The sequence below is a fragment of the Lissotriton vulgaris genome, chromosome 1_1 (genome assembly GCF_964263255.1).
Source record: "Lissotriton vulgaris chromosome 1_1, aLisVul1.2, whole genome shotgun sequence".
NCBI classification, from domain to species: Eukaryota; Metazoa; Chordata; class Amphibia; order Caudata; family Salamandridae; genus Lissotriton; species Lissotriton vulgaris.
This window is the reverse complement of record NC_141685.1, coordinates 2,132,612,784-2,132,639,464: the sequence shown is the minus strand read 5'-3', so window position 1 is coordinate 2,132,639,464 and position 26,681 is coordinate 2,132,612,784. Positions and strand designations below refer to the sequence as shown.

The following is a 26,681-nucleotide window of genomic DNA, read 5'->3' as shown; positions in this document are numbered from 1 at the left end:
CACCCACCTCCATTATCCGTGTGCTTCCCTGTCCACCCACCCACCTCCATTATCAGTGTGCTTCCCCGAACCTCCATCAACGATGTGCTTCAACCCTCATTTATCCGTGTGCTTCCCCGCCCACCCACCTCCATTATTGTGCTCTGAAGAACTGTATTTACATGTGGTAGGTGCCCCAATTACAACAAGAAACTAGCATGTCGGGGGCAACAGACATCTGCTGAGAATCAAGAGGCGCGCACAGGCCTGATGTCTGCTAAAGACAAGAAGTGTACGTTTCTAATGAATACACGGGCCTGCAATTGTATTTCACTATCTCTGTACTTTGCTGATTTCACATCCCTCCAATGTCTAAGATATTGATGCTATTTTACATTTGCAGCTTCCTTTGTCTGAAACCAGGGCTACTTTAATGGAAGATGAATAAATGCATGCCAGTCATAGGTGTACTCTTTCAGAACTTTTTCCTTTTGTTTTTCAGAGCTCTATTTCGATTCTGCACGATATTGTAGAGATGTGCACATTGGGATCCGTCATTGTATTACAAAAAATAATTAACCATTTTTTTTTTTAATGCACTTTTAATTGGTTAGTGCTGTCTGAAGTTATTGTACCCACACACAGTTGGAGTCAATATCGGCCCAACACAAAATTCACAGCGAATTGAGAATAATCACCCATTTGCTCGAAATGTCTGCTTTTGAAAATAGCAAAACGTAACAATTCTTTAACAAGCAGTCAATAGCCAATAGGTCTCACCTTTGGGACCTTATAAGTGTTTAGCCATGCAACAGTTGATGTTGTTGCACTAAGGATATTGTGCTGCATAACTAAATACGTATAAGGTCCTAAAAGTAAGACCTATTGTCTATGCCAATGCTTGTTAAAGATTGACAGAGAAGGTATTCTTCTGATGGAGGTCGGCAGCAAGTTCCAGATTCTTGGTGCAGCTCCAGAGAAGGAACGGTTATAAGTTTTTTACTTACGGAAGCGAGGTAGCTGGAGTTCATATAGAGCAAATTCAGAGACTGCAACTCATTGTCAATATTTTGTCCTGACTTACCTTTTCCATGGCAGTCAGGTACTTGTAACTTTTATCAACACAAAATGGCATAATCCCAAGGTAAACAAACATAGAACTTACGATATTAGGATAGGACCGCTTTTCTGCTTGTGATAAAGCATCACAGTACCATGCAACTACACACACAGGAATACTGCAGTCAAATGAATTCCACACATGCAAAGAAATATTGACAGGCAGCATTAAGAGATAATAACCCCAATGCTCTCCTCGAACCTTGACATGGAAAGAGGCACCCAACTTAACCAACTGGGACTGCAGAACCTCTGCGAGATATCAGAGACCTTTGCAAGCTTTAAAAAAATTGTAAATAACACTGTCAAAAAAGAATCACTCATACAGGATAAAGCTGCCTGACAGGGCGCGCTCACGGCTAGTTTAACTTACAGTCCTACAGCAAGGCGTCACCCCAAGTAGATCTCCACACTAGCTTCTCTAGAACCATCAAAGAGAAGTTCTTGAAACTCCACCTAGGCATATTACCATCTGCATATCATATGCCGCCGCGGCTACGCCCTCCGGAGCCAGTAATTTGCTGACTATGCGGGGAGAGAGAGGAGGACATAGTGCATCTGCTAACCATATGTAATACCCTAACACGTGAGCGCTGGACCCTCCTTAGCTCACTCTTTAATAAGAAACACATTCAAATTTGCAGACAAGCAGTGTTAGCAAGCTTCTCCGGCGAGGATGTCCAATTAAGCTGCCGCCTAGTAAAATTCCTATCTGCTGCAGAACTGAGCATCAAAAGACAAGCCAACCAGGTAGCGGATGGTAATGCAGCCGAACAAACCATGGTACATTGATCCAACTTTCACAAGACGTTGACTGCGCTGAAGCCTTAATGATAACTTCAGCACAGTAAAACACTGGTATACCATGCATTTTAAAACAAGCATTTGCAATGCAATAGGTCTCGCATTATTAAAGTTTGAGCTATTGGCATTGCTAAATAATGCAACACCAATAGCTCAAACTTTAATAATACGAGGCCTATTGCATTGCAAATGCTTGTTTAAGTAGAACTTAAGTCATTTTGGGTAGACATTGGCCAATGTTGGTCCACAGCACATTAGTAAGGCGGTTTAATCTATCAATGTGTGTGTTCGGCAAGTAGCAGTCTAGAGTTTGCTTGTGTTTGGGAGATGTCCCTAACTTTGACTGGTGATAATTCAGAATGCGTCATGTTGGATATGGGATGTACTTGGGTGCTCAGTCTAGCTGGATAGGAGCCATAATGTGTATTGTGAAGTAGGAGAAAAAGTTCTGTGTAGATGTGGGGTTCAGTGTAGGAACTAATCCAGAGTGCGCTTGCTGAACCTTAAATAATGGTCACTCAACCTAGTACTACATTTATGTTTTCTCCTAAGTTCCAAGAGCCACATATTTTATAGATAATTGGATGCTTACAGGAAGGAGCTACTCAAATTGTGTGCATGATGTGCAATCATTTAACACTTTTGGGTTATTACTAGACAATCATGTTGCAGTCACAGGGGTAGCTTACGGCATAAGCAGTATTGCATGGGGGTAAGCACTTGAGTTTGTTATAAAGTGCCACTCGCAGAGTAACACATCTGACATTGAAATGTCAGCTGCCACCCATCTCTCTTTCTCTGAGAAAGGAAATGTTGCACATTTTTTTTATTTATTTTTTATTTTACAGAGTTTTATATAGCGCAAACTTGACCCGAAACGGGTACCAGAGCGCTCTACATAGCGCCAGTTGTGTTACATGAGGACGCATTCATTTTTGTTAGGCATGTGGTGATGAAGTGATTGGTCCAGAATCATAGGATGCTCAGCATCATTGCCGAGACTTGAACCCAGTTCCCCAGATTCAAGGTCGACCATCCTAGCCGTTAGGCCAACTCCTCTGTGCATGACTGACCTGACGACTTGGCAGCTGCTAGTGGTGATGGAGTATTTCTGCTGCAGGGATGTGGGGGTAGTTGAAATGATAGGGATTAAGGTAACACTGTTGCTAATATTGGCTGGAAGATTGAGGTGCTCCGGGATACTGGTGTACTGGTTTTGGTGATAATACATGAGGTGGCCCGGCACTAGGTATTGTTTCTTATTGTTACTGACAGTGGTGTGGGTGCGATTACAATTGGGGTGAGTAGGATAACACTGTTGCTGTCTGTAACTGCACGAGGGTTGGAGGTGCTGTTTGTTGACTAGGGTCCACCAACAATGGTGACTAGGGGCTGTACTGGCACTGGTACTGAAGGTGAAGGAATTGTTGGGCCTGGAGCGGGTGACTGAAGGGACCTTGCACTAGTTGGGATAGATGTATCGTGGCTGACTGTCCACCAGCACTGGTGAGTGCAGGTTGAACTGGCACTAAGAGGAAGGAAATGGTGAGCCTGAAGCAGGTGACTGAAGGAGCTCTGCACTAGTTGGGACTGAGGTATTGCTGCTGACATTAGTGTAGGTGTGAATAAAATCAGGATGAGTAGGATAACACTGTTCCTAATGGTGACTTTATCAGTGTGTGTTGGAGGTGTTGTTTGTTAAAAAGGGTCAACCAACACAGGTTACTGGGGGGGGGGTCTGCAGTGATCCAAAAGGTGAATGAATTAGTCGGCCTGGAACTGATGTCTGGTATTGTTGCCGACAGTGATGGTCACTGGAACAGAGAGGGATGGGAGAGCTCAGGAATTGTGTTGTTTGGTTAAGATTGATTGGTTACATGGGGTAGCCGGCGCTGATAGGAACTACATGCTCACATTGAGTATATTCACACTTGTGGCGACAGAGTGCACCCTTTGGCGCAGTGGAAATGCACAGTACTATAAATACTTGAACTTTAAAAGAGGAACAAACTCCAGACTCTTTTTTTTTATATAAAAAATCCCCACCGACGGAATATCACAGCAACTATTTCGTAATTTGTGCTTCCAGTAAATGGTTTTATGACTGAAACTGGAAATCCCCTTGCAATGAGAAACGCAGACACCGCGACGGGGCACGCGATGGCGGGCACCAACTCACCGACGACAGCCAATGAACACCCGTGCCACGGGGCGAAAAGGGGCACAATTTAAAATCCTTTATTCGAGTATGTTAGTACAATTAGCTATTTTAAAGCAAGCGAAAACTACAAGTCCCAGGATACACTTGCTGAATGAATCCCCAAGACTGGAAACAGTATTGTTCGAACGTGACGCCGCGTGCATTTGCGTTCTCGAGCCAACATTTACAACTTAGGTGGAGGACTCACAATTGTTTAGGCATAAAATGATGCAAGTTTAGCATCAGCCACTTATAACTTCTCATAGTCCAGTGCATGTTAAGGAGGAAGTGAAATCCTCCGATACTTTTCGCTAAATCTTCCTCCTTGCGGTTTCAATGTTGGCCTCTGTGATATGTGCATGGTGCAGTGTGTTCAGTTACTACTCCTAATGACACTCGGTGCAGGGTCAGACACCAGTCTACAACTGCACTTCATCCAGCCGTTTTACTCCACTGGGGTGCTTGTTGCCGCACCACGTTGTTGCAGGGGTGAAGGGAGATTAGAGGGTAATTAGCAGCCCTTTCGACCTTCAAGCCTTGCTTTATTTAAGCCGTGGTTTTCGGTTCTCAGCACCAGCGCTTTTCATGCGCACCAGTTAAGGGTAAATTAATTTACGGTAGGCACGGGGAGATTTGCCCAGAATCACAAGAGGTGCCAAGGCTGAGACTGGAACCTGGTTCCAGCTCCGAAGTCGGCAGCTCTTGCCTTTACACATCCTCTGCCCACTTTCATGGGTAGTAGTTTGTTCTGTTTTAGGCGTTAGGCATTGCTAACAGGAGAAATGGGTTGGTGCAAGCTGCCTCCTGACGAGAGCCCCGGCATTTAATTTTCTACAAATTAACCACCCGCAAACATCAAGCGTGTGGTGGGTTCTCTTTCGTGGGGATGCAGGTCCCGAGCCCCCCAGGTTAACCTGTGAAAGTTACTGCAGTGTCGTCCCACAGGCTTGTATAACGCAACACTATGAACTTAATACACCCTTTCTCCTCGAAGGTGCTTGTTTACTCATGTAAATGGTCCAGTTATTACAGTCTGTCCTAGATCCAGCTTAAGCTGTCTCACCCGCCGCCTTTAATTTATCAAGTAACATTACACTCCCAACATTAAAAGTAAAGCTTGGGTGCCGATTATACCAAAAGTCAAGAAGTAGAAGAAAAAGAACTCAATTGCAGATTACGTTAAGTAGATGCTCATAATATACAACGGAATAGGGCAGTTTACTGTGGATACTGGGAGTATAGTCTAGATGCCTCTTGTGCATGTACATCCTTGCAGGACTACAGACTCCTCAGCCATGCCTTGGCACAAACTGCGCTTTGGTGTGTCTCATAAGGTCCCCTGCACACAAACATGCAGTCTCATTGCTGCGGACATGGAATGGAATGGAATGAGACTTATATTGCGCGAACTTAGCCCGGGGGCATCAAGGCGCATAACTACATGGAGATAGGGACAAGCAGGCAGATAAAACAGGAGGTAGGTTTAGTAGGCCTGAGAAAAGAGCCATGTGTGCTTTGTAACACAAGTGTATTGAACACACCTCTGAAATATACCTAAGGTTCCACAATGAATCGATGTGGACTGCTTGGAACAAAATTTTCTCAAACTCTGAATGTTTGCCGTAAGAACTGCATAAGTGCGCTATACAAACAAGTTTAATACACTGGGAGGGGGAGGAGAAATGCGAGACACAGCCTGGCGGCTGTGAAAGTGAAAGTACCGCCGGCCGTGGGCAGTGAATAATTAGGGGAGGAGAATGCCTGAGGCCGAGCGCACGCTGGGGGAAGCTTCAGGGGAAGCAACAGATGGCTGGCTTTGATGTGGTGATGCGACTCAGGCAGGCAGGCGGATAGAAGCACGTTCACGGGACACATGCACTTCTGGAAATCTGCATTTTTTGAGAGCTTAGTTTAGCTCTTAGTTTAGACCCAATAGGTTTCGAGTTATAAATAACTCAACCTAAAAAAGGACCCGCTCTGGGTAGATTGCTCCATATAAATGACTTTTATGTTGACTAACCATTTTCCTCTAAGTACCAAATGATTTTTAATGTATGCATTGTTTTACTCTATAGCAAGATTTCTCGCAAATAGCTGCTTTGCACTCAGCACCTTGGTCTGCTGTAAGTTAGGCTGAACAGCAACGATTTTTATTAGAATCTCGCAGAGGTAAAAATTGTTGCATTGGCTCTTTGCACTTTACTTACATACTTAGGCATTTTTCGCGTTTTGTCACTTCACCTAACCTGCATGCTCAGTATTTGACCAACAAGGTCGTCCACTTTCGCTCTGCTGCTAAGAATATATCCACAGGGAATGGATTGTCTGTTCACAACGAATGCAACGGTACACGCATGAAATACACTATAATCCTTGCAGAGGTAAAGTTGTCTTGCACATTGCACTTTCACCTACATGCCATAGAACTTTGTTTCTTGCTGTTTAGCCTATCCTATTGTCAATTATTGGACTAGCCAGTCTAGCCTCTAGGCTTAGCAGGGCTATATTTTATTTTAATATTATTGTGTTTTAACAGTGACTTATTTTTTCTGTTTAAATTGTTGCTATAAAATGACAACATGAGATGCACGTTTGTGAAGGTTTTAATAAACTGGACAATAAATACAATTTCAATTTCACACAGGAATACTGCAGTCAAATGAATTTCACACCTGCAAAGAAATATTGACAGACAGCATTAAGAAATAATAACCCTAATGTTCTCCTCCAAGCTTGACATGGAAAGAGGCGTAAGCAATCAAAAGCCACAAGAAGACTAGGGTGACCAACCATCCGTAAATTTCACGGGCAGTCCGTAATTTTGGCCGTCTGTCCGTTGTCCGTGAAGGATTCTTTAACGGACGCCATTTACCCGTAATTTTAACTGGTCGCACAACCGGCACAGCTGGCCCCCACCTCCCTTCTTGACTGCGATGCTGCTGAGGTCGGGTGTAACAGACTACGAGGCAGTACAAAAGCTCAGATACCCATCAGCATTGGCAAGGCACAGCGGGATGGCAACCCTCACACCTCCAGCCGTTGATGAGCTGTTAAGAGGTGCTTGAAGGTGACAGAGGGAGGGGCGGCAGCTTCGGAGCAGGGGCATCTATTCAGATGCAAACAGCACTGAATGCGTCTTGTATCTTCAATTGGTGTGAGACGTTCCCTTTCTGCTTAGGGATCCAAATATCCTAGAACCGGCCCTGATTACACTGAGGCAGCACGTGGTTCACTTCACAGAGCTTAATTACTGTCACTACATTGTAAACAAACCTCGATTCTTCAAACATGCAGTCTATATTGTAATAAAATAGAGAAATGGCACAATCACACTCACACTGATTAACAAAGTATGGAGGACAATCAGTTAAATCAGTTCTCTTGGAGTATCTCCTTTCAGTACTGTACATCAGTGTGTTGAGAGGGGGGCAAAACTAAAATTTTGGAAACAGAGCCTGTCTTCTCGTTGTCTTGTCCAGGAGGGGGTAAGGAGCCCTCCCCCACACTGGAAGAGACCAAGATGATATTAGAATACTGCATACCCACCCCTGTGTCCACCCTGGTGGATCCTGTTCCCCCTCCAGTGATGGCTCTTGTCCCCCAATGTGGTGGCTCCTGTCCACCCCCAACCCCCCCCCCCCCACCTGTGATGGCTCCTGTCCCCTCCTGTGGTGGATCCTGTCTCTGCCATGGGTGGCTTCTGTCCCAGTCCTGGAATGTCTCCTGCAGCGAGGGTGAAGTTCTTGATGGGCCTCTTCTCAAAAAGGCTCAGCTCAAAATTTATATGAAAATGTGGGTGAGTGAGTAAGTGAAGGGATGGCTGGATGAATTAGTGAAAGGGTGAATGGATGAATGAAAGATTGAATAGATGGATAATGGGAGGGGATGGATGGATTGATGAGTGAGTGGAAGGATGGAAGAGAGAAAACGGAAATAGCTGGATGTATGGGTGGAAGGGTAGCTGGATGGGTAAAAGGGTGGATGGATGAGTGAAAGGATGAATGAGTGAAAAGGTGGATGTTCAGTGAGTGGTTGGATGGATGAGTGAAATGATGGATGGATTGATGAATTGATAAGTGCAAGGGCGAATGGATGGACGGATGAGTGAAAGGGTGGATGTAAGGATGGATGAGTAAGTGAAAGGGAAGGTAGATGGACAAAATGATGAATAGACCAGTGAAGGAGTGAAAAGATAAATGGATGAGAGACAGGATGAATGAGTGATAGGGTCAATGGATGGATTCATGAGCGGATGAGTAGATGGATGGATGGATGGATGGGTGGGTGGATGGATGGATGGATGGATGGATGGAAGGAAGGATTGCTAAGTGAAATAGTCGATGGAGAGAGAAAGGGAGGATGTTGGATGACTGAAAGGGTGGATGGGTGGAAGGATCAGTGTCTGGGTGGATGGATGAGTAAGTGAAAGGATGGCTGGATGGGTGAAAGGGTAAATCGCTGGATGGATGAGTGAATGGATGGATGGGTAGAAGAGTGAATGACTGAGTGTACAGATGGATAGGGTGAAAGAGCGGATGGATGGATAATGGATGGATGAGTGAAAGGATGGATGAAGAGATGGATAAGTGAAATGAAAGATGGAAGGATACATGATGGATAGGTTTGCAAATGGCTGAATATGTCTAGATATGGCTGTGCTTACTTATATACAATTGCGCGACCTCTGATGTGTCTGTAAAACTTATCCAATTGTCCTGAAGTTTTGTCCTGAATTTTTACCCTTTGTCCTGAATTTTTACAGTCACCGTCCTGAATTTGCACCAATGCCAGTGGGTTACCCTAAAGAAGACAGGAATAAACAAGTTGACTTTTAGTCATCATCTTACCCAATGTTCTCCATTTAAGCAAGGGACGTCCGATTGGGAACCAAGATTTATTTCGCTTTCTCCCACTTAAAACATTCTTCCAAATCAAATGTTGCTAAATATCTCTCTTAGCTGCTCCCAAATGTTGATATGGATAAATGGGCCGTGGGTACATGCACAATCAATTCACTTATTGTAAGCAACATTATATTTCTTTTTGTCCTGTGTAATTTTCCAAACGCTAAAGGAATGTTTGTGCTTGTTTAGCTACTCAAAAGGTGGATTGTTGAGGCTTCGCGTAAAGCCCATATCTCATCTTTGGCTGGCTATAGATTCTGCAGCTGTCTGTCTGAGCCAACCAATATACAGGCTTGGACAGTCCAAGAAAATCATTGGCGGAGCGTGAATAAATAGCCTCAATCTTTTCAAGCGCTGTTTATTATTGGCTTCTCCAAAAAAAGGCTCAAAAGCAGACTGAACAACGTAGTGGCCATCTTCGAATGGGGGTATTCCCTGTACAAGAAAACAAATATTTGCGAAACCAATTCTAAAACAGGACTTTTTTAGTTTGTTGTTTCTTTGAACAAAAAAATACTCAATTACTCAAATATGACTCATCAAAAGCTTACGTTTAGAAACACGGCTTATTTTAGGAACAGATGTAAAAGCACTAAAAAAACATTTTTGTGGCACTTTTAAGTTTTTTTTTAAGTTTGCTGGAACCTACTTGCTTTTCTCGTTATGTATCCTCAATTTTTTTTAATCTTTTTTCCTATTTTTGTGGATTCGGGCATACCGTGTGTTTCCTTTGGTAGGATATGCGCTTGTTTTAGGCTTCTTTTTAAGATGCATTGGGCTTGTTTTTCAATTCTGACTCGGGGCCACGATCAGCCGGGTGCGCATGCGCAGTACAGTAAGTGTCAGGGATGGCTGGGTGACAGAGATATACGGGATACCCCGCGTCTTCCGCAAATACACAGGGCGTCCGCCCCACTCCGACGTCCGTATTGGGAACCCCTAGAGCCGCAGACAATCGGCAGCCACCAAAGAGGTTACTGCCTGACGGGGTCAAAGGGGAAAGTGCACCCAGCATTCTCCCTGCTCCGCGCTCAGCCATCTTGAATCTGCGGGAAGAGGAGCTTCATGCGGTGAGTTATTGACACTTTTTTCCCGAATCTGCGCTTGGGATCGGCCTTCTGGGGTCAAGGTAGCGAGCACAGACTGTCTGGGAAGTCTTGCGGTCCTGGGCTGTCACACAGGCCGCAAAAGGATCTCCTACAGCTTACAGTTTCCGTGGCAGATGCTTTTGTCTCTGCCTTAAGAGGGGGCGGGGAGGTGGATGTAGAGGCCCGGGATCAGCTAAGGCCAATGGGTATCAACTCACACCTGGCCCTAGGATGGCCGAAATAACCCAAAGCCCCCTTTCCAGTGTGTAGCCAGGAATACTTATGTTTGGCAAACCACAAAAGTCTAAAGAAAAGCCGAGGCAGAGACGAACCAGGGTCTGTCTAGGTTAGCCTTAGCTGCCGACGAATCAGTTTGGCCATCGAAATATTTATTTTTAATCTCGCAACAGTTGACATGTAAAACAAAATGGTTTAATACTATTTCAGATTCCAAAATATTACAATAACGTTTGTTTCTACGAATGTAATCTGTGTTGGGTGACCTAAACATAAAGTGGGTTGCCAAGGAAGCTTGCCAGTGTTTCAGCACATGTTTTATTGTTACTTAACTATAAATAAAGCAACATACATTGTTTTGGTGGTAAAGTTGAAACATCAAATGGTAAAACAAACTGACACTATCCTGGAGATACTTAGCAAACTGATTGGGTTAGATCGCAAATGGTAAGTGTAATGTTTTTCTGTAAGATTAGTAAAAATCAATCTTCATGGATTTGAAATGCATCTAGTGTTTTTCATGGTGCAAAGTTAAGTGTAATGAAGCATTTATCCTCACTAGAGCTGATCTCAGATGATTTAACACACGATTATTACGATAGGTACACCCCTCAATAGAAACTGTACTTTAGATGAGAAATACAATGTGTACTATTGTATAAATGTGTCAGCTCGTTTTTATTTTCTCCTTGCGCATCCTCACTGTTTTTTTTGTTTTGATGAGTGTTCTGTATGTTGCCTACCCTAATCATCTTTGTATTGTAATCTGAGTGTTGAGAAGATTTGAGTTTTCACTTGTATCTGGTGTCCCGCAGATCGTTGATTGCTCGGGAGTTTTAACTAGAATTGCCTTTACTTCTCTTCTTGAGCTGTAACCTGCAAAGTGGTGGGTAGGTAGCCATGACACTCTTAAACGCATTTATGAGGTGGATTCGTGATATTCTTCCGAGGTAGGTTATAACATGGGGGTGGAAATCAGCTTGTCGTCAACGGCTGCTTTGGCATGCATCTGTGAAATGCACCATTTTGACAAGAAGCCTCATGCAAATTCATCACCTTTTGGGGGCTGTCTGATATAACGAGAAGTGACTTAAGTGTGTTTATTTTGGTACACTGTGAACTGAAGCCCCCAATCATTCTGCTACGAATAGTGTGTCTTCTGTATTGTGTTGATGCCTTGGGCGGAGACTTGAGCTGCATCATGCTTTTCTGTCCGGCTGACTGCATTCTTACCCCAAATCATTGCATGTCTGTGTGGGTGTATTCCCAATCTGCAGATCCCATTTTCATGTTGGTGGTCTCTTGTGATGTTGCAAATTGCAAGCAAGATATCGCTAATGATTTCTCTCGTTGGTTGTGTTATGCCGTATGCAGTGAAACCCACTGGTGAGTCTACTTACTTTGTTGTTTGTGTTGATTTTTTAATACCCATTTATGGCTCCTTTCTCTTTTACACACTGCCATTGAGCACAACAATCCAACAGTGTTGAAAGCACTTATTCATTCGCGTGAAGTTGAGCATGTATGATTGTTTTCTTGTGGTCACTGGAGTTGTTGGTATCAATTATCTTAACGTAACGACTTTTACGAAGCCATAAAGGGAGTTAAAGGTCGCCCCGTGGAAGAATCATGTCATGATAAAGTGCAACGTGTTTATTGCTTTTTATCGGCATGTCTGTGAATCAATGTAAAGTTTTTTGTATTGTTAAGGGACATGTCTGCTTCATGTGGCTTCTGACCAATTCATCATAGATCAGTTCATTGTATGTTGTTTTAGAGAAAGGATTAAGGTAACGATAATGTGTAGCAAAGAAAATACTTTGGAACCAATTATAGACCCTAGGAGCAAAGAACACAGAAGTCAGTCGGAACACTTAACAATAAAGACAAGAGGTAGTAGTAGTTTAACAATAGCAGCTCATTAGAACATATAATTTATGTGGGAACAGTACAATGAAGTCATAGATATTTGGGATGGCCCTTTATTGGTATCCCAGAAAACTACTACCAAAGGTATGAGTTCATAATTGACCAAATGATCCAATGTTTACAAATTTCAAAAGAAGCAAACCATAGCACTCAGTTATTAGTCTAAAAATGTAATACAGTAAAAAAACTAAGGAATTGTGTTGAACAAAACTTGAATTAAAGATATTGAGGATTTTGTGATCTTCTGTATATTTACATTCATATATTCATCTTTTGCTACTGGAGAACAGCTGACTTGTTTCGCCACTCGCTGACTTTTTCAAGGCTGTGAAGTTATTACAAATCGACAAAGAACTCAGCGTATTTCTCATTCTCACCTAATAATGATACTGCACAGTAAACAAAGTGAACGTGATGTGGTACCCTGCATATGTACTTATACTTTTGAGCAACATAGGTTTGTATGAAACACCATCTGACTGACCTTTTGATCAGTATGCGGTCTCTGTATATCTTCTCTTTTACACGTTTCTGCAGGTACTTCTTTATGTGGTACATGTGCCGATATGTATAATGATACTAGTCTAACAGGACACAATTTGAATTCATTGTGTTGCTATTAAGAAATGATTTAATCGCAAAATGTTTTGATTAACTCAAGCTCAGGAAAACCTTATCTGAATACGTTCTATCCATTAATATACAGTCTCTATACATATCTTCTCTCCCTATATTTCCTGAATGTAGTATATTAAGAATGAATGTGACCAATTTATAATGATTGCATCATGACAGATATACTTATTTTGATTGAAGACATGAGTATTGTCAATAACAAATGACCAAAATATTACAATTCCCCGGGGGTCACCGATGTCTTGTATAATGTTGCAAAATATTTTGTGTGTATTGTTTTTCATCAATCATAAGTAATTGTCAAACATTGATAGCTGTAACACACAATGTTTTGTACCCAATGACCCGCTGGGAAATAGACAGGAATCTTTACTATTCCCTTGACTCTACCTTTTATCTTCTTACAGCACAACTCCAACTTGGGCATGATTACCTAACAGTTTTTATGGCCCCCATTTGAACTGATGCCTTTACTCACAAGACCTACAGGACAATCAAATTTGCCATGTTGATGTCATGCTAACTTCGTTATATACTCTTGTATTTTTCTTACTTACTGCCCTACTAGTCACAAGGACCGTCCACTGATCTCTTTTTTTTTAAAACTTTGTTCTTGCTTTTTACCCACTGCCCTACCGGTCTCAGTCACCATGCTATACATCAACTCACTTATTTTCTTTGTTCAGATTTAACTTATTTTACTTCTTATGTAGTGTGTCCATTGGTACCGTTTACTTGGGCGGTATGTTATACATATGACCATAGTGTATGTCATCATATATGCCATTTAGGGACCCTTCATAACTTCAAAATGGGCGCTATGTGGCCTATGGGACTTTATATCTTATCAGTCCCTCATCGCTGTTTAGTTATGGAGTGCCACGTGAATAGACACCCGTTCCAGGGATGTGGAATTCCTATAGCCCGATGCCCAGGATATATTGTTTTGGGTCAAGGGCAACAAGCTTTCATGTGTATTAGGTCTTTGGGACAAGTAGGCCCAACCTTCTGCAGCACAAACACCTAGGCTGTCAGTATGCAGTATCACATTATGGATCAGGGAAGGGTGCTGTTTGCAGTTAAGGCAATATTTTTGTCCATATGTTAATGCTGTTCAAACTGGTATTTATGGTTCATTAATTGAAAGCCTTTATTATTAGGGTTAGCACTCTAAGTAAATGTTGTAAGCTCTGACGGCACTACAGACAAGCAGTTCCATTAAAAAAAGGTGTACACACGTTTTTAAAATTAACAATATGAGGTTTTGTATAATGCTCCTAGAATGCTCTCTGATTTGATCTAAATATTTGCAGAAGCTTGAAAGCAAGACTGATGATTCTTTGCTTTCAAAATAAAATGATCATGAAATAAGGAAATCAGGAAACAATGTTTTGCTAAACTACTGTAAAATTTCAGGTACCATTTCTTTGCAGCATCATTTAGTAACGTGTTGATTGATGCATGCTAGTATTTCCCGAAAATAATCATAATGGAAAATCAGTGTACCAGTTTCAATACAATTATGGGAAACAAAAATAAACAAGCATTGGCAAAGCCAGTAGGTCTGAAAGTAGTGGTCAGCTTTTTAGATTTGTCAATGTGTGAATTGGTGTGGCATGGTTTATGTAAAACCATAGTGGTGTGGGAGCTGCCAGGCCCTCACGATTATGACAAACATTAGCAAAAGCAAAACTTGTTTTTGATCTAAAAAAGCACACACTGCCACAGTAGTTACAGGCACTGAACAAAACTACTTTCTGTGCCGATACGCACCTTGTGAAAGAGGCGAATGCTGTCACTCACAGTGAAGCCAGCCAATCGAGAGAATTTGTAATAATCACAAAAGATCATGGTCAACGCCAGACCGAATTAGGGGCCCAATTATTAAAGAAAGTGTTATAAGTGCACCCATGATATATGTCCTTGCATTAAGTGCAGCTATGCAGCTTTTGAGAATTTTCAAGAATTTACAGAAGTAGGACAAGAAATAGTTCTCCTAGAACATTTTTGTGAACTGCATTTTAGCATAAGCAAATAAGCATGTGTAGATTTGCTCATGCAAAAATCTGAGTGTTTGCAAGTTCACTTTCCCTTGAACCCCTTTTTTCTCAACTCTGGAAAAAGGTTTACGCCTGCCATTGCCTGAGAAATGTAGGAAATTTACTCCTTATGGGAAAAGATTAGAGAAGAGTTGTTGAAAACCCTTAAAACATGCACGTTAGTAAGTTTGCACAGATTCAAAAGGGCATTCTAACTCTGGAACTACTGCTTAACACTACCTTCAGGCCCAGTATGTAGATCTGCGGAAACGTTGCAACATAAGGGGCTTGCAAGAATTCAAACACTACTATGAGTCCTGGCATAATCAGAGAGGCTATATCAGAGCTCTTATATAATGAGATTGCTGCCATAATTTGTTGCCGCACTACATGACACCATAGGGACAAGTGGATTTTGTTACAGGACAAGTAGATTTATGAAGCAACTGGCCCCATGTAGATATTTTATTAATTTTCACACCCCTGCCATTCTGGCATGTCTTTCCTTGCTGAGATGCCAGAGAGCAACAATCCTAAAGAACAATACAACTGCCAGTACTGGACATCATTTGACTATATTTATGCCAACCTCTATGAAAAGAAACATAAAAGGTCCGTTTTTGACTTATGTCTCTAGTTTATTCATTTATTTTTTCACTAGTAGAACATAATTATTTCCATACACAAATTCACACTTTTATGTGCATGTGCAAATATACAATATTACATTACATCAGAATTATGATACACAATACCATTTACAAATTTACAACACATCCAAGCTCACACAATGGCCAATAGATTCATCCATAAACAATCATACCCAAAAATAAATAAACACTTAGATCCTAATGTCAATACTAAGTACTCTGTCCATATATATGGTTTGTCATCCAAGGAATTAATTAAATATGGTGCAAGCAGTTTTAGAGATGTAATCCTGCTTAATGAACACTATTCACAATATAATTCAAATATTGACAAAAGGAGCAAAAAACAGGTTGACGCGTTTCGAACCCCCAATTACGGAGTTCTCCCCAGGACCAACAATCTACAAGAAACATACAAACACTAGTTTAAATAAGATCCAAAAACCAAATTTGGTCACTACCAGTAACAACACCTGTTAACTTCCCCTGCCCATACCTTATTGATGTGAACAAAACACTCCTATAGAGGATGGCGCTCGGATGAGGAACCACTCTGAATAGAAAGGACATAACGAACGTTTTAGAATTCAACACATTGACAGCCATTTATTACACCTATTCTATTGCATCCATTCGTACATCATTTTGGGGTACTTACCCATTTAAGTAATGTGGCAGCCTCTTCTGGAAAGAAAAATTAGGAGGAATTGAAAGCCTCGCTTCAATGCGGCATATTTCTTAATATTAAATCCAACGAAATAGGCGAGCACCATTCAAGGTTGCTTACCGCGTGTGAACTGGTGTTAGTCTTCCAATTAATAATCGAGTAAACGGGGCGCCGCGTGTTTCTTTTAGCTGGCGTTCTGTAGACAAAGCAATATCACGGGTTAAAGGAACGTATACCGGCGTGTGAAAACTGGGTCCTATCTACGAGGCTCATTCTAGCCATTACCTTCATGTCCACATTCCTTCGCCTCTCACAATAACCCGGGAACCTGATGCACACTTCAAAGTGTCCCACGTAATGTTATTGGTTATGCGGACCGTCACCTGATCCGGAACTCCATTGCTGCGGGAAACATTTTTTTTAAAGCAACAGCGTAACACAGCATTTTGTATGTAAAGCTTTTTTTAAATGCTCGCAGATATTCATTTTTACTCCAAAGCGACGAGGTCGGAAGGCAAGCAGATTTCAAAAAGGATAATATCGATATCTATGGTGTGTTACGCTGTTGCTTGGACATGAAGGTAATGGCTATAATGAGCCTCGTTGATGCGACCCAGTTTTCACACGCCGGTATACGTTCCTTTAACCCGTGATATTGCTTTGTCTACAGGACGCCAGCTAAAAGAAACACGCGGCGCCCCGTTTACTCGATTATTAATTGGAAGACTAACACCAGTTCACACGCGGTAAGAAACCTTGAATGGTGCTCGCCTATTTCGTTGGATTTAATATTAAGAAATATGCCGTATTGAAGCGAGGCTTTCAATTCCTCCTAAATTTTCTTTCCAGAAGAGGCTGCCACATTACTTAAATGGGTAAGTGCCCCAAAATGATGTACGAATGGATGCAATAGAATAAGTGTAATGAATGGCTGTCAGTGTGTTGAATTCTAAAACGTTCGTTATGTCCTTTCTATTCAGAGTGGTTCCTCATCTGAACGCCATCCTCTATAGGAGTGTTTTGTTCACATCAATAAGGTATGGGCAGGGGAAGTTAACAGGTGTTGTTACTGGTAGTGACCAAATTTGGTTTTTGGATCTTATTTAAACTAGTGTTTGTTTGTTTCGTGTAGATTGTTGGTCCTGAGGAGAACTCCGCAATTGGGGGTTCGAAACGCGTCGACCTGTTTTCTGCTCCTTTTGTCAATATTTGAAATATATAGTGAATAGTGTTCATTAAGCAGGATTACATCTCTAAAACTGCTGGCACCATATTTAATTAATTCCTTGGATGACAAACCATATGTATGGACAGAGTACTTAGTATTGACATTAGGATCAAAGTGTTTATTTATTTTTTGGTATAATTGTTTATGGATGAATGTATTGGCCATTGTGTGAGCTTGTATGTGTTGTAAATTGTATTGTGTATCATAATTCTGATGTAATGTAATATTGTATATTTGCACATGCACATAAAAGTGTGAATTTGTTTATGAAAATAATTGTTCTATTAGTGAAAAAATAAATGAATGAACTAGAGACATAAGTTAAAAAACGGACCTTTTATGTTTCTTTTCATTGAGGTTGGCATAAATATAGTCAAATGATGTCCAGTACTGGCAGTTGTATTGTTCTTTAGGTAGTTAGGGCTCAGCCTTGCTGGTTCAGTCACGACCCTGTGTCGTTTTTCCTAGAGAACAACAATCCATCAGGTAGGACTTTGGTGTATACATGAGTTCCAAGCTAACGCTAGCTTTCTTTTGTCCATTTTTAAATGATGGCTTGGTCACCTCTCTGGTAACGGCAGATGGAATGTTCCCATGACTGAATCACGCCCCTATACCTACATGCTATTGGATCGTTTAGTCTAACCTGAGCCATATAATCTGGTTGGGTTCTGCGTTCACAACTGAGACGCTGCATAGGATCTTTAATTAATAGAATGCTGGCTATGTATCTGTCATACAGTGTTCTGCTTATGTACCTTTACACATTTAGATCTTTGCCTAATCAGAGGCATAAATTCTGGTCATGTACCGCGTTGCAATTGACACACGGCACACACCCTTTAGTGTTTTGCTCGTTTGGAAAACATTGACTGTTGTGTTTCTTGTAGTCTTTACACACTGCAGATTGTCTAATTGTACTTTAGTTGTTTGGGGACACTTATTTATGCTTTGAGTGTTGAGCCCATTTATATTAGTGATACTGATTCCCACTAAATCTTTTTCCCAGATACTGTACTTCTAAACACTCATTTTTACAGTTTGATTCCCACGTTTGTTTACCCTTATTTCATATTTGTGTTACTCCGTCACTCTATCTTTTGAACTCACTTAGTTTTTGTCACCTATTAACAACTTTACACTAGTAACCAGTATAGCAACATTACTGCCCATTCTACTCTAGCCAGAATATATGCTATCGGTAACTCAGATCTGGCTTATCATGATTCGCCATTGAGCACACTTTTTTGGGATTCTTTTTGGACGTTCTCTTTCGTATGCCCACCACGTTGGGAGATGACACAATATGCAAATTAGTTTTACTATCTCAGTATTTCTAGTTTATTGTACATTTCAGATAGGAGCTTTATATGGTCCCCTCTTTTCTATACATTTTACTTGACTTACACTTGCCACGTGTTGTTTTTGGTAAGGCATATTTATATCTCATTGTTCAGCCATAATGCCCTTTTCATATTGATAGTCCCTTGGACTTACTCAGTGTTTATCTCACGTAGCTTAGGACAGCACATAGTTCTAACACAGCCTTACATCAAGAAGACCCTTGGGAACACTTTCCTAAGATTTTACAGACCCAGAAGTAAGTTATCTTGGTCTTACCGCCACTGGGGTGCTACATTATGATTCTATATGAAGCACCTTTTACAGCTTCTCCTAGCTCTAGCTAGACCTTCCAGCTTTGCTCTTCTTGTTTTATTCTAATTTATACAAATCACTGGTCCCTGGTGTGCTCCACCCTAAGAACGAATATTGAAAGGCTTGTTTATACCTACCAACCATTATTAATATTTGACATAAACAAGTGTGTTCCTTCCCCTTTTTTAGGTCGAGCCTCTCAATGCGCAAGCGCATTGAAGAGGCGAGACTATAGTGTCTTAAACAGACTTTACCTAACTGGGCGATTTGGTGCTGTGCCCGTGGCTTTTAGGTCAATGCGCAAGCGCATAGACCTAAAATGCGCGTGCACATCACCAAATCGCCGTCTGTTCTCTCAGCCGCACTCCTCCCACACCTTTGAAGTGAAGCTTAGCTTCACTTCAAAGGCCCCTGCTGCTTTCACACCCTCTCCGCCCCCTCCCCTGCCCGCCGTGTCGCATTTCTCCCCCCCCCCTTCTCTGCCTTCCCTCCGTCACTCGGCCCCCTCCCCTGCCTGCCATGTCGCATTTCTCCTCCCCCGCCCCCTTCTCTGCCTTCCCTCTGTCTTGTTTCAGGACAGCAGTTGGATATTTCACAACCTTTTGCTTGAAATTGTCAGGACCGGGGAGAGATTAGATCTACATTGTACAGTAATCTGCCGGGCAACCACCGCCATCCGTAAAACGTATGCCCTGTCAGCATGGTTAATGCTAGCAGCACAGACCCGGCAATCACTGCCAGAAAACAGCGACAAGCAATTTCACGCGAGTACCGGCGAGGTAGAACTGTAACCTTTTCATCCATGTTTTTTTGACAGATTTCTCAGAAACGGGAATTGTGAGGGGGCCCGCACGACTTCATCGCTCCCCGAGATCACGGCGCTTTTTTTTTTAATCAAGCTTGCACACGTATTGATCGGCTCCATATCTTGTGCACCACAACAGCCCATTCAAGGGGTGACATGTGTCTGACACCGAGTGAAACCGAAGGCGCTCCCGGCTAATGAGTGCCTTCACTGGAGCCGGCTGGCGAAGATACCATACTTCAATGCTTGGTTAAGTAGAAACCGGCACACCCAATGAACAACAGCACACACATGTTATTTTTATTCTTTATTTGGTTCTGTGGTTTACCTGATATTAAGACGGTTTAAAAGTATTGTTACCAAGTGGAATATTGCTATAATAAATGTGTGCAGTAAACACACGTTTAACTCCCGGACTACAAAGGCTGCAGAAAGCCGCAAAAACGGCAATAGATGTAGTCAAAATTACTTATAGGATTTGAAGGGCTGAACGCTGCCAAATTCATAATCTCCTTTAAAAACGCAGTTTGCTTCTGAGCGAACAGCCGCAACGCCTCTGCCTTGATCGTGCGCTGTTCAGATATTTGTTTTCAGTTCTCTTCCCAGTGTCTTGCAGTGGGGTCTGCTCGCTGGTCCTTGCAGTGCCAGCAAATCAATGGCCTGTAATGCTCGATTGAGCCTTTTGAAGCGGGGATCCCCTGGTGTAAACTTTAACACAGGCTCATTTAAATATTAATGTTACACAAGTGACTTGTTAGGCGAAGTTAATGCCAGCGTAATAAATCCCATAGCTGGCGCTATATTTCCCTCCTGCCAAACGAAACGGTCCCTTGGATTTAGTTTTCAGAGGCGGTTTAAGCCCAAATGCTAGGCCCCAGAGCTGCATAGTGTCAATGTCTAGATGGAATGCATGCTCGTTTTTTTTGTGTGACTAAATAGACAATATTAGCCAATGATAGAGTTCAGATTGTACAAATGTTCACTGGGGAAAAAAACCATAAAACGTGCTGAATAAACAGTGCATGTCTTTTATATTTGAGGCACATGGCATTTTGAAAGAATTAGATGGACATAGGTTGTATCACATTGTAATTGCAGACACAAATTTAAATGTTATTGAAATAAGATCATCTTTTCTCTGTCACAAACACTTATGGAACCCACAGGATCACCACACCCACCACCACTCCATCCACCACTGCATCCACCACAACCACCACCACCACTGCATCCACCATCACCACATCCACCATCAACACCACCATCCACCATCACATACACCACCACCACCATCACATCCACCATCACATCCACCATCACATCCACCATCACATCCACCACCACCGCATCCACCACCACACCCACCACGACTACATCCACCACCACCACCACCGCATCCACCATCACCACATACACCGCATCCACCACCACCGCATCCACCACCACATCCACCATCAACACCACATCCACCACCAGATCCACCATCAACACCACATCCACCATCACCTCCACATCCACCATGACATCCACTATGACATCCACCACCACATCCACTACATCTACCACCACCACCGTATCCACCACCGCATCCACCACATCCACCGCATCCACCACTGCATCCACCACCACATCCACCACCACATCCACCATCACCATCACATCCACCATCACATCCACATCCACCATGACATCCACCACCACATACACCACCGCCACATCCACCGCCACCGCCACATCCACCACCACCACATCCACCACCACCACATCCACCACACCCACCACCATCACTTCCACCACCATCACTTCCACCACCATCACTTCCACCACCATCACTTCCACCACCATCACTTCCACCACATCCACAACCACCACATCCACCACATCCACCACATCCACAACCACCACATCCACATCCACCATCACATCCACCATCACATCCACCATCACATCCACCATCACATCCACCATCACCTCCACCATCACCTCCACATCAACCATGACATCCACCACCACCACATCCACCACATCCACCACCACCGCATGCACCACCACCACCACACCCACCACCACTACATCCACCACCACTACCACACCCACCACCACTACATCCACCACCACATCCACTACAACCACCACCCCATCCACCACCCCATCCACCACTACCACCACCACCGCATCCACCATCACATCCACCATCACATCCACCATCACATCCACCACCACATCCACCACCACCACCACATCCACCATCACCTCCACATCCACCATGAAATCCACCGCCACATCCACCACCGCCACATCCACCACCGCCACATCCACCACCGCCACATCCACCACCGCCACATCCACCACCGCCACATCCGCCACCGCCACATCCACCACCACATCCACCACCACCACATCCACCACCACTACATCCACCACCACTACATCTACCACCACTACATCTACCACCACCGCATCCACCACCACCACTTCCACCGCATCCACCACCACATCCACCACCACCACATCCACCACCTCATCCACCACCGCATCCACCACATCCACCACACCCACCACCATCACTTCCACCACCACTTTCACCACAACCGCCACATCCACCACCACCACATCCACCGCATCCACCGCATCCACCACATCCACCACACCCACCACCATCACTTCCACCACCACATCCACCACCACTTTCACCACATCCACAACCGCCACATCCACCACCACCACATTTTATTTATTTTATTTATTTTGCAGATTTGTAGAGCGCATGGCTGCCCATGGGCGTCCCAGCGCTGGCAGACAAGAACCTAGTGAGAGATGCTTTATGCGAACAGCCATGTTTTAAGTGCTCTGCAGAATGAAAGAAGGTTAGGTTGGGCTCTGAGGTTTGGGGGGAGCGAGTTCCAAAGTTTAGCCGCGTTGAGTGAGAACAGCCGGCCGCCTGAGTGGGCTTTTCTGATCCTGGGAACTGAGGCTAAATTGCAGTTGGAAGAGCGGAGCGTTCTTGAGGTGGTGTGGGGTGAGATGAGATTTTGGAGTATGGGAGGGGCCTTGCCGTGCATAATCTTGTGGGTCGTACAGAGTGCTTTGAATTGAATTCTCTCTTGGATAGGGAGCCAATGAAGGGCCTTCAAAGATGGTTTGGCTGAGCAGCGCCGATGGGTTCCTGTGAGAATGCGGGCTGCCGCATTTTGGGCCGTTTGGAGTTTTGCTAAAACTTTTTTGGGGGCCCCTAGGTATAGGGCGTTGCCATAGTCTAATCGAGATAGTACAAGGCCGTGGATGAGGAGTTTGCGAGATTGTGTCGGAAGCAAGGGTAGAATTTTTCTTGCTGATCTTAGCAGACCGTGACAGGTTCCAGCGGTTTTCCGCGCTTGGGCTGAGAAGTTGAGTTCTTCGTCTAACCAGATGCCCAGGCTCTTAATTTCTGGTTTGGACACAGGGGGGGGGCCCATAGCTGACGGCCATATGGAGATGGAACTGTATAAAGATTTGTTGCCTAAAAACATTATCTCAGTTTTTTCGTTGTTCAACTTGAGGTGGGAGCTACTCATCCATTTTGTTATTTCGATCAAGCAGGTATGCAGGTTGGGAATGGAGAGGTCTTGCTGGTTAAGGGAAACCACCAGTTGAGTGTCGTCAGCATAGGTCAGTAGTTTGATGCCATAAGGGGCGACGACTTTCTCGAGGGGGGACATGTAAACATTAAAAAGGGTTGGGCTCAGAGACGAGCCCTGTGGTACCCCGCAGTTGATGGCTGTGGGTCTGGACGTAAAGGTGCCCTCTGTCACCTGAAATAATCGTTTTTTGAGGAAGGATTCTAACCAAGCCAGAGCCGTTCCTGTGATTCCAAGGTGTTTGAGTCTTTGGATCAAGATTGAGTGGTTGACGGTGTCGAATGCGGCGCTAAGATCCAGGAGGATCACTGCCACTGATCCCCCTGAGTCTATGATCTACCTTGCCTCTTCGACTACCGCCAGTATTGCGGTCTCAGTGCTCTGGCCTGGCCTGAATCCCGTTTGGGAGGGTTCCAGTAGTTTGTTAGACTCGAGGTATTGGGAGAGATTTTGGTTAACATGTTTCTCAGCTATTTTGCTGACACCTGGGAGTAGGGAAATCGGCCTGTAGTTGCCGAGTTCCAGTGGATCAAGGTGGGGTTTTTTGAGCAATGCTTTCACCATTGCTCTTTTCCAGCTGGGGGGGACAATGCCTAGGGAGAGTGAGTTGTTGATAAGTTTTGTCAGATAAGGTAGAATAGTAGGTCCGACTAGTTTCAGAATATTAAGTGGAGCAGGGTCTGAGGGGCTACCACTTTTAATAGAACTGAGTATGCGGAGAGTGGTGTCAGTTGTGAGCGGAGTGAAAGCTGACAGCTGATTGTTGGGTGGGTTGGCGTCTGAGGGGGTGATGAGGGAGTCAAAGGAGGTAGGGGGGAGTGAATTGATGATATTCGTAATTTTAGAGTTAAAAAATTCTGCAAGTTCATTGCAGCGGGTGACTGAGGGTTCCACCAGAGGGGGGGGGCTCCGGTGTTTTGAGGAGTTTCTTCGCTATTTGATAAGTTTCCCGGGCTGAGTTGTGAGAAGATTTAATTTTCTCCTCGAAGTGGTTGATTTGTGCGATTTAATTGCTTTTTTATAGGTGAGAAGAGTAGTTTTATATTCGATTTTCTTGATATGGTCGACATTTTTTCTCCATTCTCTTTCTGATCTTTTGCAGGCTTTTTTTAGGAGTCGCAATTCATCAGTGAACCAGGGGGAGGTGGGTTTGTTCCGTGGATTGCAGGAGATTTTTTTGGGGGAGAGTTTTGTCTAGTGTGTTGCCAATCCATGCTGAGAATTCTGCATCAGCGCTGATGGGGTTATTGTTGGGTGCAGGAGGGGAACTCTCTAGGTGATGTTTCCAGATTTCTGCATCAAGTTTAGACCAAGATCGTGAAGGTTTGCTGGGAGGGGCGGTAGTAGGGGGGGGCGCGGGTGATCTGCCAGTGTAGAGGAACGAGGAGATGGTCAGACCAAGGGACTGGAATGGGATCACGGATAGTGAGGTCGTGAATGTTGGTAAAAACTGGGTCCAACAAATGTCCCAAGGTGTGAGTGGGTAGATGGCCTAGTATTTTCAGTTGAAGGGTTTCGAGGTCTGCTATCAAGTCAGCGGTCTGTTTGACTTCCTTTTTATCGAAATGGATGTTTAGGTCGCCCAGGATCAGACATGAGGAGTTGGTTGCGGTGTACTAGTGTTCCGTTAAGGATTCACAGAACTGACCTAATGGTCCTGGGGGCGGTAGATGAGGAAGCCTGATATGGATTGGCACGGGGAGACCTGGATAGCAAACATGACGTTTTCACAGTCAGCGAGGGGGCTGCCTTGGAGACGGCATGACAGCTGGTCTTTATGAATTATGGCAATGCCACCACCCTTTCCTTTAGGTCGATCTATACGATGTATGAGGAAGCCCGGGGGAAGGGAGTTGACAATGTCAGGGTCTGAGTCAGGTCCCAGCCACGTTTCGGTTAGGAAAAGCACTTCTAAGTTGTAGTTTTCCAGTAGAAGGTGGATTTCTGTCGAGTGCTTAGGGAGAGATCTGCAGTTGATGAGGGCCATACGTATCGGGATAGGGGGAGGCAATATAGAAACAGGGGGGTTGAGTCTGTATGGGCAGTGGGAACATCGGGTAGAGGGGTGGTCAGCGGATATGCTATGTAGGCATGAGTCATGTACCTTTTTATTAAGGTGGAGCAAGTCGTCTTTTCCATATCTCCATGTCTGGCTGCTGGATTTGGTGGTCTGGCTTGGCTCTGCGCTCTGCCTAGCGCGGACGAGCGCAGACGAGCTTGCCTTAAGCGCGCCTTCGGCGCGCCATCGTCGCGCCCGCTGCGCTCGTCCGCTGCGCTGCCTGAACGGACACATGGTTTATAGGTGGCGTTGGGAGGGTGGGCGTGGCCAACAGGAGTGGGCGTGACCCGTGGCTCCTCGAGGCCGGTGATGGCGGCTAGCGAGCGATTTCTGCCCCTGAACAGCGTTTATGTCGACTGTTTGGGGAGTTCAAGTAAGTGCTGGGGAGATTGTTTGCAAGTGGGTTAAAAACAATTCACACAAGTTTAAAAAGCAGTTTTGCAAAGTGGCTCCCGGCTATTCGCCTCAGGAGGTTCAAGTCTAAATGCGGTGCTATCAGTCAGCGCTCGTATTTATACTTGGTGGAGGGTGGGCGTGGCCAACAGGAGAGGGCGTGTCCCGTGGCTCCTCGAGGCCGGTGATGGCGGCTAGCGAGCGATTTCTGCCCCTGAACAGCGTTTATGTCGACTGTTTGGGGAGTTCAAGTAAGTGCTGGGGAGATTGTTTGCAAGTGGGTTAAAAGCAATTCACACAAGTTTAAAAAGCAGTTTTGCAAAGTGGCTCCCGGCTATTCGCCTCAGGAGGTTCAAGTCTAAATGCGGTGCTATCAGTCAGCGCTCGTATTTATACTTGGTGGAGGGTGGGCGTGGCCAACAGGAGTGGGCGTGTCCCGTGGCTCCTCGAGGCCGGTGATGGCGGCTAGCGAGCGATTTCTGCCCCTGAACAGCGTTTATGTCGACTGTTTGGGGAGTTCAAGTAAGTGCTGGGGAGATTGTTTGCAAGTGGGTTAAAAACAATTCACACAAGTTTAAAAAGCAGTTTTGCAAAGTGGCTCCCGGCTATTCGCCTCAGGAGGTTCACCACATCCACCACCACATCCACCATCACCACATCCACCACCATAT

General features: G+C 44.1%; 1 protein-coding gene across 7 annotated transcripts in view; it reads left to right on the top strand.

Annotated features, from left to right (window-relative positions):
- The first annotated feature begins 9,805 nt into the window (after positions 1 to 9,805).
- CNOT2 (CCR4-NOT transcription complex subunit 2) overlaps positions 9,806 to 26,681 on the top strand; it is a 429,881-nt gene continuing 413,005 nt past the window's right edge. For 3 of the 7 annotated variants that reach the window (XM_086921930.1, XM_086921945.1, XM_086921913.1), the window contains exon 1: positions 9,814 to 10,076. In XM_086921930.1, coding sequence (XP_086778056.1) covers positions 10,072 to 10,076 — 5 coding nt within the window. In that variant the 5' untranslated portion in view covers positions 9,814 to 10,071. Of the gene's footprint in view, positions 10,077 to 26,681 lie in introns of all 7 variants that reach the window. The other 4 variants (XM_086921938.1, XM_086921906.1, XM_086921898.1 and 1 more) reach the window with 3 other exon arrangements.